The sequence below is a fragment of the Balaenoptera borealis genome (genome assembly GCF_965194805.1).
Source record: "Balaenoptera borealis genome assembly, chromosome: 5".
NCBI lineage: Eukaryota > Metazoa > Chordata > Mammalia > Artiodactyla > Balaenopteridae > Balaenoptera > Balaenoptera borealis.
Window position 1 is genome coordinate 117410186 of NC_138862.1, and position 15188 is coordinate 117425373.

General features: G+C 33.6%; 1 protein-coding gene across 4 annotated transcripts in view; it reads left to right on the top strand.

The window, feature by feature from the left end:
* The window catches only part of HLTF (helicase like transcription factor), a 71009-nt gene extending 56092 nt beyond the window's left edge, over positions 1-14917 (top strand). For 2 of the 4 annotated variants that reach the window (XM_082394323.1, XM_082394322.1), the window contains exons 19-25: positions 3083-3207; positions 3680-3870; positions 5180-5305; positions 5622-5734; positions 6070-6250; positions 9673-9753; positions 12122-14917. In XM_082394323.1, the coding sequence (XP_082250449.1) occupies positions 3083-3207; positions 3680-3870; positions 5180-5305; positions 5622-5734; positions 6070-6250; positions 9673-9753; positions 12122-12274 (970 nt within the window). In that variant the 3' untranslated portion in view covers positions 12275-14917. The remainder of the gene's footprint in view (positions 1-3082; positions 3208-3679; positions 3871-5179; positions 5306-5621; positions 5735-6069; positions 6251-9672; positions 9754-12121) is intronic. The other 2 variants (XM_082394324.1, XM_082394325.1) reach the window with 1 other exon arrangement.
* The last annotated feature ends 271 nt before the right edge of the window (positions 14918-15188 follow it).

Here is a 15188-nt window from a genome sequence, read left to right on the forward strand (position 1 = left end):
ACGGAAAAGAAGTAAAGCAGAGAAAGGAGGTAAGGGAGCACTGAAGCTGTTTTTATAGGGTATTCAGGGAAGATGATTTCACTGAGAAGGTGATAATGTGGGAAAAGATTTAAAGGAGATTGGGGTTGGGGGGCATTTCTGGCAGAGGGGAACAGCAAGTGTAAAGGCCCTGAGCTGGGAGCATACCTGGGGAGCTTGAGCAACAGAGAGGCAGGTGTGGCTGGATAATGTGAGCAAGGCGGAAAATAGTGATGATGTCAGAGAGCTGTTGGAGTGGGGGTGGATGACAGTTACGTCACGCATTGTGGCATATTTGAAGAACTTTGGCTTCTACTGTTTATGAGATTTGGGAACCTTTGAAGGAAGGGTTTTGAACCACGAGTGACTTAATTTTACTTACATTTTTAAAGGATCACTGGCTGCTGTGTTAAGACTTACATTGTAGAGTCAAGGCATAAGTAGGGAGAACAGTAGCAAAAATCAAAGCAAGAGATGATGGTGTTTTTTTTTTTTACTACAGTAGTAGTGATGAAGGGGGTGAGAAATGCCCGGATTCTGTTACATTTTGAAGGTAGAGCCAACAGAACTTGCTGATTGATACAGTATGGGGTGTGAGAGAGAGGAGTGAAAGATAACTGCAAGGTTTTTCACATGAGTGGCTAGAAGGATGGAATTGCCATTTGCAGAATAGGTCTATAGGGAGGAGCAGAGTTTTTTCAGGGAAGATGAGAAACTCAGCTTTGGACACATTGATTGTGTGATGCCTGTGTGATTTCCAAGTGGAGATGTCACATAGTCAGTTGGATATGAGATTAGAGTTCATGGGAATGCTCTTGGTTTGATATAAATTTGAAAGTCACCTGTGTGTAAATGTTAATTTTAGCCGGGAGACTGGATAAGATCACCAAGAGAGTGAGTGAAGTTAGAGAAGAGTTCTAACAAGATAGGAGTAGCTGGTGAGGTAGGAGGAAACTTCTACTTCGGTATCTGGCACTCAAAAGAAATTTCTTAAACTGAAATATTCATTTTCAGTGTAAGAAGTGATGCCAGGGAATAATTAGACTATTGGTAAATGTTATTCTGTTTGAAAAGGTTGAAAAAGAGTAACTTTATTGAAACTGTGTTCTCAGAGAAAAAATGTTATTTAAAAAAATCTTAATAGGTAATACATTTACTAACATTTATTGAGCACTTACTACATGTTATGCATTCATCTAAGAGTTTTATGTGTATTAATTCACAACAATCCTATTAAGTCAGTACAGGGATTACCTACATTTTACAGATGAAGGATCCGAGGCACAGAGCAGTTAGGTGACTTACACTGTGTCACACAGCTAATGAATGACAGAGGTGGTGTTTAAATTCAGGTAGTTTGGTTCTAGAATTTGTAAGTTCAGTCTTTATATTGCCTATTCCTTGCATTCTTGAATACTGAGAAGCATTTGTTGCCATAATACTACTCTTACTAATAATATCAGCAGATACATATCATTTACCATAGTCCAGCACTATTCTAAATGCTTTGCATGTACTAACTTTTTTAATACAACAGTCCTGTGAGGTATGTATTATGCCACTGTTACAGCTGAGGAAGCTCAAGACACAGGTTGAGAAACCTGCCCAAGTTTTCACAGTTAAATTGACAGAGCCAGATTTTGAATTCAGACAGTCTAGCTCTAGAGTCTGTCCTCTGAACCATTAGGCTATATTTCTCCTATTGCCTTAATACTTAAATATCAGATTGCCTTGCTATATAATTTTTGGATCACCCATTCTTTCTTCAGAACCTGTATTGTCTTTGTTCTACTGTATTTTATATTGAATAGTTCCATGGAAAACCTTGATTTTTATTTTATTCTTTAAAGTCCAGCAATTTCACCAGGATCTCTGTTGATTTCTTTATGGAACATGTGGTACCATTTAAATCTGTAGGTTCCAGTCTTCCCCTGCACCCCCTTTTGGGAAAGTTTTCTTAAATACTGTTTCCTGTTCCATTATTTCATTTCTCTCTGTGTATGCTGGATATTCTTTTTTTTTCCAGAGGTATCATTTTATTCTAATCACTTACATCTTTCTGTTTAATTTTGCTTTTCTCAATCCTGTTTCCCACATTCTTTCTTATGTTTTTATCAGTGGCTAGTCCCTTTTATGCTGGCTTCCCTGTGGCCTCCTCGGATAATTTACTTTTCTCTTTCATACTTTTTAGCTGTACCAGCTCATCTTTGGTCTCTGTTTTGTTTTACCTTTTCAAGTTTTGTCTCAGCTTTAAGCTGTTGGTGTTTTTTAGGAGGAACTGTTTTATTGAGTGGTGTTAAATCATGGCAGCATTCTTGGTCATAATTTTTATTTGCTCTATGGCAACATTTTTCTGGTGAGTTTTCTTTCACTGCCATTTGTTCTCTCCCTTGCTCTTTGCTGATTGTTACTCATATATGGATGTCTTGAGTTCTTTCTGGACTAGCTATTTGCAAGAGATTGATATGAAGGGACAGGAATCATAGCTGTATCCTCGACTAGCAGGAAATATATCCTTATTTAATTATGACTCAGGGTTACATGTGAGTTCTTTCAGATTTTACTTGTGCTCATAAAACAGAGATCAGAAACTTTAGGGTTCCTTACGATATGGAATGCTGTGGTTATAGTCTTTTCTGAAAACACAGTAGGGCCACGTGTTTCCTTATTCCGCTTGCCTTCCCTCCGTCTTGGTATAAACTTGTCCAGGGACATTCAAGCCATGAGCCATGCACATAAGAGATGGTGATTTTCTCCTTAGGGCATGCTGTCTATTTTGAAGAATTGTGCTCTGGCAGGTCTGCTTGAGATCTGCAGTCATATCTCTCAGTATCTTCCTTTTTGACTTCTACTGCAGTTGGTAGCCATTTCTCATATACTTTGCTTTATTGTTACAAATCTCTCCTGGTTTCATTAAAGATAGAGTTTACTTTTCTCTTTTCCATTCATGTTTTGAAGTGATTTCCAGGGAAGAAGCAAACAATGCCATTTTTGTTGCACTGTTTTAGAATAGGAAAGATTATTGTTTAGAGGCCTTCATAATATTTAACGTTTTTACCTCTAGGTATTTTAACGAAGGGACTGTCCTTGCACACTATGCAGACGTCCTGGGTCTTTTGCTTAGATTGCGGCAGATTTGTTGTCATACTCACCTTCTTACAAACGCAGTATCTTCCTGTGGTCCCTCAGGTAGGTAAATGTGGTTGGTTTACACATCATATTTATTAGAGATATTTAAATAAGAATGAGAAGTTTTTCATATGGCCTAAATTTAGTTTATTTGTCAAATGGACATTGATTTTAGAATAGGACTCAACTAGAAATATACTCAAGAACCTCTCAACAATGAAATGGAATGTTAATGAGGTTTTCAAGGATTTCCAGTGATAGTCTTAGAAGAAAGGTTCAAATTGGATCAGCCTTTTATTCTATGGTAGTACCCGCAGATGGTGTTACAATGATGTTTCTGTGTAAGGTATGTTATGTGAAGCTTCTGAATTTTTCTTAAAATTTCAAATTTAAATCATGCCTTTTGCCTGTGATAAAAATAAATAAATAAATAAAAAGACTTAAGACTACCCAAGCAAAACTTTTCCCTATATAAGGAAGATTAAGATTGTCTAGTCATATTACGAGTCTTGCTCTGAAATTAATTTTTCAGCCTTTTCTCTAGGAAATGATACACCTGAAGAACTACGAAAGAAGTTAATAAGGAAGATGAAGTTAATTCTGAGCTCAGGTTCTGATGAAGAATGTGCAATTTGCTTGGATTCTTTAACGGTTCCTGTCATAACACATTGTGCACACGTCTTTTGTAAACCCTGCATTTGCCAAGTCATTCAGAATGAGCAGGTTAGTTTTATGCTGAGTACAAATTCAGTGTTTGATGGAGTAGTGTTGCAGTGTTGAGTGTAATGAAAACCCAAGTCCAACAGAGACTATAAAGAGTTTTGCACTTGGATTTCCTAGTGCACCTTTTATATATAGTTAATTTTATCAGTGTTTTAATAGATATGTTTCGTATAATTAAGCCCTTTTAATATAAAAAGACATTTTTTGGAGGGATATTTCACAGTCAATATTTTAGTTCTACTAACTCTTTAGATCATCTTTGTCTAAGAAATAGATTGATAATGTGAGACACAAAGGTAATTTAAAATTTTCTAGTAAAACAGATGAAGTTAATTCTTATAATGCATTTTTATTTATCCAGTATATCTAAAATATAGAAAATTAATGAGATACCTTACATGATTTTTTAAAACTTAAAGTGTTCAAAATTCAGTGGTATTGTGCACTTATAACACATCTCAATTTGTCTTTACCACATTTCAACAGCTTAATTGCCATGCATGGCTGTTGGCTACTATAGCTAGGTAGGTCTAGATTCGTGTGAAGTGGAATAATCCTTTAAGCAATCCTTCTGAGGCATAATTTTTTACAACTTTTTATTGAGATATAATATACATATAACGGAAAATGCACATGTCATGATTGTATAGCTCAGTGAATTATGAAGTAAACAAATCCATATAACTACTACCCAGATCTTCCTGTGTTCCCTCCCAATCATTACTCTCTCCCTCCTCTCTAAAGGTAACTCTACTATACTGACTTATAACATTGTTTTAGGTTCAGAATCTTTTTTACTGTAATAGTATTTGGTATGTAGTTATTTTAGGTATAATCTTATTAGTATGCCTTGGTACAAAATGGACGCAACAGATAACTGCTTTGAATGAACCTGATAGGACTTATCAGATCTGGACTGGCTTTATAGGCTATTAAGAAGGAAATTATTCTTTTTTCTTCTAAAGAATAGTTCTATGCTATATTGTAATTAGGTTCAAGAAACTTATTCATGGTTTCTTTACTTGTCTGAAAGTAGTATAATATTTATTGTTTCAAGCTCTTGCTGCTAGTCAAGATCACCTACTTTTGCTCTCTTTTTTACCAATCCCACTTACTACATTAGAACATTATATCTGCCTGGAGTTCAGCATGTACACATTTATCTCAAATGGATGAATGTAATAAAAGGTTTAATAAAATGCTGGCTATTAGGGAAATAGAATTTACCATGCCTTTTAAAATTTTTAGGCAAATTTATATTTCTGTTCCTTTGTTAAATGTCACTCATACTTTGTTCTTTCTTATATAGCCACATGCTAAATGCCCTTTATGCAGAAATGATATACATGGAGACAATTTATTAGAATGTCCTCCAGAAGAATTGGCATGTGACACTGAGAAAAAGCCTAATATGGAGTGGACATCCAGTTCGAAGGTAAATATACATGTGCAAATGTTTGAGTATTTGTTTTATGTTTATATAAAGAAATACCATATTTAGAAATAGTAATTCTGCTTTTAATCCTGTCATTTGAGTATTATACTCTGTTGGTGGTTACTGGCTTTTTGTTTCTTTCTGCTGGTGAATTTGAGAGGCGAGAGAAAGCGTTCAGATTATGATAGTATTTTTTTAGTCTCAATTTTTTAAAAAATTGGTGGTCTTTTACATTTGTATTTTAGGGAGATAATATGGTAGGACCTTTCTCTTCCAATTCAAAATGGAATCTAATGGGTGTCCTAATTTTTTTCAGATTAACGCTCTAATGCATGCATTGATTGATTTAAGAAAGAAGAACCCCAACATAAAAAGTTTAGTTGTTTCTCAGTTTACAACATTTCTGTCTTTAATAGAAACACCACTCAGGTAAGTTCAACAGTGTTTCTCACTTGGAGCAAAAGGATTTTATATAAATGTTTTAATTTGGATAGCAAAAAATCATTATGTATGTTTTACTCATTTCATCTATGTAAAATAACAGTCAGTAACAATAAAGAATACTCCTGAGAACTTAGAATTTTAAAGATTAAGTCCTGAGTTCATAGGAAAAAGGTTGACTGCAGGGCCTGACATACTAGTAGATGATTAGTAAATATTTGTCAGCAGAAATGAGTGAAAGAATTGGTTGAATGAAAAGATTACAATTACTTAACATGTTTTTATAGTGTAGTGTTACTTGTCTCTTTTGTCCCCTCCATTAGAGCCTCTGGATTTGTGTTTACTCGTTTGGATGGTTCTATGGCCCAAAAGAAAAGAGTTGAATCAATTCAGTGTTTTCAAAACACTGAAGCAGGATCTCCAACTATAATGCTTCTATCCTTAAAAGCAGGTGGAGTTGGTTTGAATCTTTCTGCAGCTTCTCGAGTATTTTTAATGGATCCAGTAAGTAGTTTTGTGGACTTTTTGGTATGTTACTACTTCTTTAAAAAAATAAAAATAAAAACAAAAAACTATTTGGTAAATACCTTTATAGTTGTAACTGATTGTGAAAATTCTTAGGCAAACTTTAGAAATAGACAATAACTTAGTAAATGTGTTTTAAGGGCTTTCTCTTAAGTGCTTTACATGTATCAACTGAAATTCTCACAACATCTCTATGAGATGGATCTTGTTACTATCCGTATTTTACATGTGAGGAAACTGAAACATAGAGAAATGAAATACCTTGCCCTATCACACAGTTAGTAATATACAAATCAGGATCGGGGTCCATGTTTATAAGTATTATGCTGTGCTTTTCTACTGCTCTTCTATATACAGAATAAGTTTCTATTAACTCTAATGCTTTAGGGAAGTGTTTTCATTGATTTGGCCCATGAATAATGAAATCTTACTTTGTGTCAGGGAATCTTACTGGCACAGGGAATCTGGATATAAACAAGATAGACAAAGTAGCCACCATCATGGTGCTAATAGTCTCAAGCTTTAACATGCATAAGAATTAGGAAATGCAATTTGACCTCTGTCTTCAGATTTAGGAGTTCTTGGATGAGACCCAGGAAACTGCATTTTTATATAGACCATAGGTGATTCTAGGTGCACATGGTCCAGCATCACAGTTTTAGAAACAAATACCATTAATGGAACGCTTTGGGTAAACTTCAGTGTCTAATACAGTGTAATTACTGTGCGCAATACAGGTCTAGGGGTAGAGTGGGAGTTGAAATTCACTCTGAAGTTGACACATCAAACTGTGTGACTTAGAGGTGCATCCACATAGGAGCACTTTTTTTCTGATTGCACAAAGGGGCTTTTTGGACTGGAAGCACTCTGAACTAATTCAGTTTCTAATTTGCATTGGGTACCGTTTGGGCTAGAGGCAACCCTGTGCTGTTTCTGTGCATTCACAGATCTAAAGTTTGTGGTTTTAGCTTGCTGCCTGAAACTCAGAAAATTCATAACATAAAGAAATTTTACTAAGATACAAATTTTGAGTTATTCTGGTTAGGCTATCTAGTTGAAGCATGTACCTGTTACCAAGGCTTTTTTTCCTCACCTGAGGGTAACCTTTCCAGTAATATTACAACCAGAGCCGTACTTAGGCATTCATGGGTTTCATGTTAATGCCATCGGGATGGCAGTGGTCTGTCGTATTTTCTTGCCTTAGTTCTGTGGATGAAGTTTTAAATCTTTGCTAGAGTTTTAGTATTACGGTTATTATAAAAAATATGCATTGTAACTGCAGGTTAAGTTACATGTTAGCTAACCGGATGATAATTCTAGAAGCTGATTTTTGGAACAGATTCCCAAATTATTATTTTTTGGTTATAATCTTAGTACTTCATAAGGAGGAGGTTGTTAATACAAAATACAGTAATTAGCATTGTAAGGTTGACCAGAGACTAAACTCTTTAACAGTTATACTTATAGAAAACTTACGGAATGTTTTAGCAGTTTCATAGTAAGTTGGTTGTTTTTCATTGAACATTTCAAGTTTTCAGATATTGTTTCTAACTTTAAAACAAAAGCCAGGTCCTAGAAAAATAAGATTCAGTTAAAAAAAAAAAAAAAAAAACAACATTGCTCATGAAGATTTTTACCTCTTTGTCGAGTATTATATAAATGTTAAGATTTATTTGATGTATTTTGATGTTTCATTATGAGCTTTTTTTCTTTTTTCATTATGAGCTTTTGATAAAGTTAATTGCTTCCTTCATCACTACATATGAGAATGGGAGCTATCAGTTTTATATTATCATAAAGTAAATTTTATTATACATTTAGTCATACTTGATGTGTACTGCCGTCTCACCATGAGGTTCCTAGACAAAAGACAGCAGAGAGGAACATTTTATCTGAGCTCTTAGTATAATGGTTTCAAAATGGGTCCAATTGTAAAATACAAAATATTCACAGAATATGACTGTCAGTTTTAGAAACTCATAAGCTAAATAAGTCCTTTAAATCTAACTTTTATACTGAAAAACAATCCCCAAATCAAATTACAGCAAGTTAATAGTAGAATCTCCTTTTCTCTCCATCTGAAGGGAACTTTATTTTTTATTTTTATTTTTAAAATTTTTTTTGGCTGCGTTGGGTCTTCGTTGCTGTGCATGGGCTTTCTCTAGTTGCTGCGAGTGGGGGCCACTCTTCGCTGCGGTGCACGGGCCCCTCACTGCAGTGGCCTCTCCTGCTGCAGAGCACAGTCTCCAGGCACGTGGGCCTCAGTAGTTGTGGCTCGTGGGTTCCAGTGCACAGGCTCAGTAGTTGTGGCGCACGGGCTTAGTTGCTCCGCGGCATGTAGGATCTTCCTGGATCAGGGATCAAACCCGTGTCCCCTGCATTGGCAGGCAGATTCTCAACCACTGCGCCACCAGGGAAGTCCCTCAAGGGAACTTTAAAAAAAGAAGAAAGTAACTGCCTAAGTTGTACTATAAACTTGTCATCTACATATGAATTTATGATTTTGTTTCTATTTTCAGTTGGTACTTTGCTGTATAAATGTTCCTTTTCTCCAAAACACCCTGTTTTCAGCTTCAGGAGTCATCCCATAGTTTAGTTTAAAACTTAATGATCCCTACCCTGACAATTCATGATATTATTTCAAAACCACTTGACTCCTATCTTTCTAGACTGAAAAGCTCTATATCTTTTTTGCTTATCTTCCCTTTTCAGTGCTTCATTGTTTTATTCTTCACCTTAAGACAGTCCCCATGATAATGCCAATGTTGGTTAGCTAATGTTACTTTTTTAGTTCAATTTTGAAGTCAAACTGATTTCAAGTATAGATACTGAAAATTGTATGGCAGAGTCTTAAATAATTTTTAGGACTTCTCATTACTCCTGAAATCTTTTTTTGTGCTTTTACATAATGAAAGGAGGAAAATGAAAGAAAGAGAACCAAACACCAGCAGAAAGGGAGAAAACTTTTTCATAAATGGACTCAATTACCTATCTTTTCTGATGTAAACTAAGTAATTTAAGAGAGCGTATAAACTTCCTCTGTTAAGCAGACATAGTTTGATTGTAAATTGGGTGGAGGGGGAATGAGAAAGACATTATTTGATTAATCAGCAATCATTTATACTGTGTGCTTTCTAGGTATCAGGCCCTGTATTAGATACTAGAAGCGGTGTAGTGAAATGACAGGGGAGAGAATACCTGCCTATCATAGTAGTGATTGGGGGAGGTAGTCAGGGGCTGTGTGGACTTTTTTGTCCCGAGAGCATTTATAATGTCATGATCTGAATTCATTCAGAAAGATTTCAGTCAGTAAAAGGTGAATGAATAATACTGCAACAAAAGGACTTGTGCAGAACACTCACAGATCAGGGTGGTAATTATTCAACTCATGTTCTTATTAGGCCTGGAATCCAGCTGCTGAAGATCAGTGCTTTGACAGATGCCATAGACTTGGCCAGAAGCAAGAAGTTATTATCACGAAAGTGAGTTTTTAAGACATCTATTTTAAAATTAGGTTGATAAGGTTTTCAAAATTATACAAATAAGGCATGAATATATTGTAAAAGATTGAAATAGAATTATGCAGCGCAAACGATGAAGATCATCTTTATTCTGCTGTTTAGAAGGAAGCTACCCTACCATCAATAGTTTAACATGCTAGTCAAAGTTTTTCTCTGTTTACATACATTCATACTTATGTATATGTGTAAATTTTGAAAATTTATTTTAGGATAAATGGGATCATACTTTATTATTTTGCAGTCTGTGTTTTTCCCCCCTGAACAGTATATGTTGGAGACTACCCTGTAAGAACATACAGATCAAACTTACTATTATTCTATCATGGTAGACAGGTAACATAATTACATCTAATTTATTTAACCAGTTCAATTTTTGCTAATAAAAACACTCCTATAATGAGCATTATATTATATGCATCTTTGTGCATATGTACAAGTACAGTACTTCTTCAGGATAGGTTAAGAAAACTAGAATTCTGGATTTAGAATCTTATTAGATAACTGTCAAGTTGTTTTCAAAACAGGCTTTATGATATATGAGAATCATGTAAATTTATGCTTATGAGATGGTCAAAAAGTGACCTTCTAATACTCATTTACCTAAGACCTTTTGCATATTTGACATATCTCTTGTTAATATTTTTTTCTTGCTTGTATCTTTTGCCCAGTTTTCATAAAGTACAAATATAGTTTTATAGTATAAAGGACTTCTTTATAAATTCTGATTTTAAATGTTTTATGCATGTTGGAAATTTTTTATTCCAGGCTCTTGCTTATCTTTGAACTTTATGTGCTTTTTGTCATGAAAAAGTTTAGAAATTTTTATCATTTAAAACATATCAGCCTTTTTCTTTGTATCTTATGGATTTTGAGGTCTTTCTTAGAACAGAAGGCTTTACCTTCAAACTTTAAGAATGAATCTCCTGTAAATTATGTAAACTGGGAGTAGTACTTTACAAAAATATCAATAAAAATTGCCGTACTGAAAATTTGGAGGGAAAAAAAAAGAATCTCCTGTACTTCTGATTCTTTTGAAATATTTTACCTTTTGTTTATGATTCATGATATGGATCTAACTTTATTTTTTTCAAATGAAGAATCATTTGCTCCATTACCATGTTTTTGGAAAAGTCCATCCTTTTTTTTCTACTGATTTGAAATGTCACTTTATCATAAACTAATTCATGGGTCTCTTTCTGGACTCTGTTCTGTCCATTGATCTCTTTTCCTATTCCCAGGACAATATTTCTTTAATAATTACTATGGTTTTATAAAGTATGCCTTGATATCTAGTAGAGCAAAGTGCTCTCATTACCCTTCTTTTTGAAAATTGTGTTGGTTATTAATATTATTATTTACTCTTGAATTGAACTTTGGATTTGGGTTACCAAATCCCATTTAAGAAATCTTGTTTGGGATTTATTGAATTTATGATTAATTGGAGAACTGTCTTCTTTATAAATACAGGGTGTTCCCATATAAGAACTTAGATAGTATCACTCTCCGTTTTTTTAGGTCTTTTATGTATTTTGGTAACATTTTATAACACAGCTTGTATTACAGTAACTGGGACCTCTTGTACGGTGTTGAATAGTAGTAATCACAGTAATCATTCTTGACTTGTTCCTATCTTTGTTGGGAATACTTTTATTGTTTTACATTTAATATGTTACTCTTGGTAAGTTTCTAGTAGATATCCTTAAATAAGGTTGAGGACATTTATTTCTGGGTTAATGAGGATTTTTTTTTCAAGTCAAGGTTTTTATCAGGAATAAACGTTGAATTTTATCAAATGCTTCTTTAGCATCTATTGAGATGATCACTTTTTTTTTCTCTTAAATTTTTAATGTTATAAATTATATACCAGATGAAGGCTTGTTCTTTCATTTCTGGGAAAATCTTATTTGACTTTTTAAATATGTTACATTTATTTTGCTAATATTCCAGCTTCAGAGTTGCCTATAAAGTTTGCTTTTTGTGTGTGTTGCTCTTATCTTGATGATGGAGTTATAATATGTAACTTATGTCCTTACAGGTGTATTCTTTATACAGGAAAACTATATTGAGTGATAAGGGAAAATGGTGCTCATCTCTAGCTATCATATCATGTTCTAAATATTCTCACTGTATATTGAGAAAAAAGGGGGAGTGAAACAGTTTCTAATAGATTATCATTGACCATTTTTGAAAGCTACGTAATACTGTAAGAAAGCAGGTTCTTTTAAAGTATCATTTTCATCATGTCTCGATTTTTTTTTTTAATTAAAGAATTCAAGTATTGTGACCTAAAAAGTACTTAACCAATTTAACTTTGTTTTTCTTTTTAAAGTTCATTGTGAAGGATTCTGTTGAAGAAAATATGCTGAAAATACAAAACACAAAGAGAGAACTTGCAGCTGGAGCCTTTGGAACTAAAAAAACAGATGCTAGTGAAATGAAACAAGCTAAAATTAATGAAATCAGAACTTTAATTGATTTATAATTTGTGGGATTTGGTAAGGTCAGTTTAATTAGATATATACAGAAGTTTTGGAAATGTGAAAAATAGTTTTAGAAATGAGTTCTAGAGTATATCTTCTAAAAGGAGCATATCGTTTTATATTAGTGAAGAGGTATTACTAATACATAATCTCCTTCTATATATGAACCTATTTTTAATGATATTTCAAATAGCAATAAGTTCTGTTATATACTGTGGCCTAAAATAATTTTTTGAGACAAAAAGTTACTTTTATTCCACTTTTCATATTATCTATGCTGAGTATTTTCATATATCTTCCAAGTACTCAGCTTTTTCATATTTCAAATAAGGTCAAACCTTTTATACTTCTGACCAAACAGTTATTTTCTGTGTTGGACACATTTGGTTATTCACCAAAGTCTCCCATTTGCGAAGCTGTGGATTCGCAGTCCACGTAAACGATTAATATGTGCACAGACGATACAAGAGATGGATTTTATTGGACCTTCAAAAACCATATTTGCATTCCAGAACCTTAAATGAGAGACCAAAGTCCAGGTTAGCAAGTTACTTGGTTTTTTTGTTTGTTTGGCTTTGTTCATGTATGTGTATGTATGTGTTTTGTTTTTGTTTGTTTGTTTTACAGTGTCATTGAGATAAAATTCACATAAGTGATTTGCAATTTTATGTTCATGAAAAAAATTGGGGATTGCGTTAGAGCACTATTTTCTCCGTTTTAGTCAGGTGGTACCATTCTTTTTGTTTAAATGTAACTTGATGTATTAGTGTGTAAATACAGTCTGTGGGGGTGAGAAGGAACCAGTTCTGCCCAATTTGATTTGAATATTTAAATTATGGAATTGCTGAATAGATATTTCTATATATAGATAATTCTTATTTATGTAGCTTTTTTAAAAAAAATAACTATAAATTTTTATAATTCAGAGGACTACTATATGTGAGAGGCATGATAATCTGGATGGAAGTTGGGCTGGATGACCTCCAAAATTGTTTCCACTTTTAAAGACATCTTAATCCCTGAATGGAAAATTTTCTTTGTTATTGTGTTTAGAATCAGAATTTGATTTTGGAACTTAAGTAATGCACCCTTACATCTATCTGTAGAATTAGTCATCTTTTTCCTACTTTTGTTAATAATCAAACTCACGGTAGTTGCCACAGAATCCTGGATGACTCTTTTAGTCACACTTAAAACAAACTATAAATTTATCAGTCAGGTTAGGTAGTCAGTGCTATTTTTTTCCTTAAGGGAATCTTTTTTTTTTTAATCCAAAGAAAGAAGAAATTAATTACTGTAATAGGAGAAGCTTCATGTTTGATGATACAAATTTAAGAACCTTATATTTTACTTACAGTGTTGGAAGTGACTTGACTGAAAGATAAGAGGAGATTGGAGGCAGCGTTGTATTCTAGGGCACACATCTTAGATTTAGCACATACCTTATCAGCAGCAAAATCTTTCCTTCTCTGTGCCCTGTCCTTTGCTCCAAAGGAACAGTGGATTAGACAGCAGGAATCTTCCCAGTCCCTTTTCTGTTCGGCAGCAGGTGAGGTAGAGGGCTGATGCAAAGGACAAACAGACCTTTCTGCAGGGATGAGAGTGGAATAATAACTTGAGGTTGGTCCACTAGCATAAGAAGCAATAGGGAAGTGCTTTACCTTGCAGGACTAGCATTACACAAAAAATCAGGTTGATCAGGATCTCATAAAATATGATATGTGGGTTCTCTATATACCAGTACTCCAGTGAGATTAAGTATAAGAAGAGTGTGCAGCAAAAACACAACCTACTCTTCTTGCTTACAAAGGCAGAGCCTTGCAAACTCACTGTAAAGGTGAAGACTTTGCTTGCTTCTTTACCCCAAACATTTACAGACTTGTGTTTTTAAACACATTCATAATGATAAATTTGGCAAGTCATTTAAAAAATACCTTTCTGGTTTTGTATAGTTCCATTAAGTGGTGTTTGTTAAATAAAAAACAACAAATTCATCCTAAGAAAATATATAAACTACTGGAATGAAAAGTTCACATTATGTTTATGCTGTTAACTCTGTTTCATTACTACGTAGAATAATAGCTTTAGAAATATCTTGAAAATATTGTATTCCCACTTGTGGTTCAAACTGGATTTTGTTTTAAATTTAAAATTAATAAAAGTGAAAAATTACTAGCTTCCTCAGTGCTGTAATTTTAATGAGTACTTTTTCTTTAAAGAACATTTAATCTTTCTTTATAAATCTCACACGTCTGTTAAGATGTCTATATTATATAATTATTTTTTACTGAGTACATAATAGTACTATGAGCAGCTGAGAATAATTGACTCATATTCCTACCTCTTTTTAATTTTACTAAATTTCAATTTAACTGGTTGACTCCTTGTTTAGAAATCAGTGTATATATTTTAAAATTTTATGTTAAATGTCTTGATCTTCTTAAACATTGGTTTCGATTATTTTTATTTCCCCATCTGCCAGAAAAAAAGGAGTTGTGATCATAGCTATGTATAGTGGTATACTAGATAACACTCTCGATTATAGACTTTGCCCTAATTACAGCTCCAGGATTGGAAATAATCAAGAAAATAATCATCTTATGTTTAAAACCAGTGAGTACCAATAAAATTATACTCAGGCAGTGCATGTTTTCTGTTGGCATTCATTGGTGTGTTTTTTATTCATTTTATTTATATGCTTGCCAAAGTTCTGTTCATTAGTATTTGGAAGGAAGATTCATTAAAAACATGAGGACAAATGATATGTTTGGCTTATTAATAAGAATTCAAGTGCTTAACCTTAAGTTTTCAACTGTATTAACTTTAAAATATTTGCAAAAGGTGAAATACAACAGCTTTCCTTCATTTAATTCACCCATAAGTATGTAGTAACTTCCTTACAAGTTCTACGTTCTG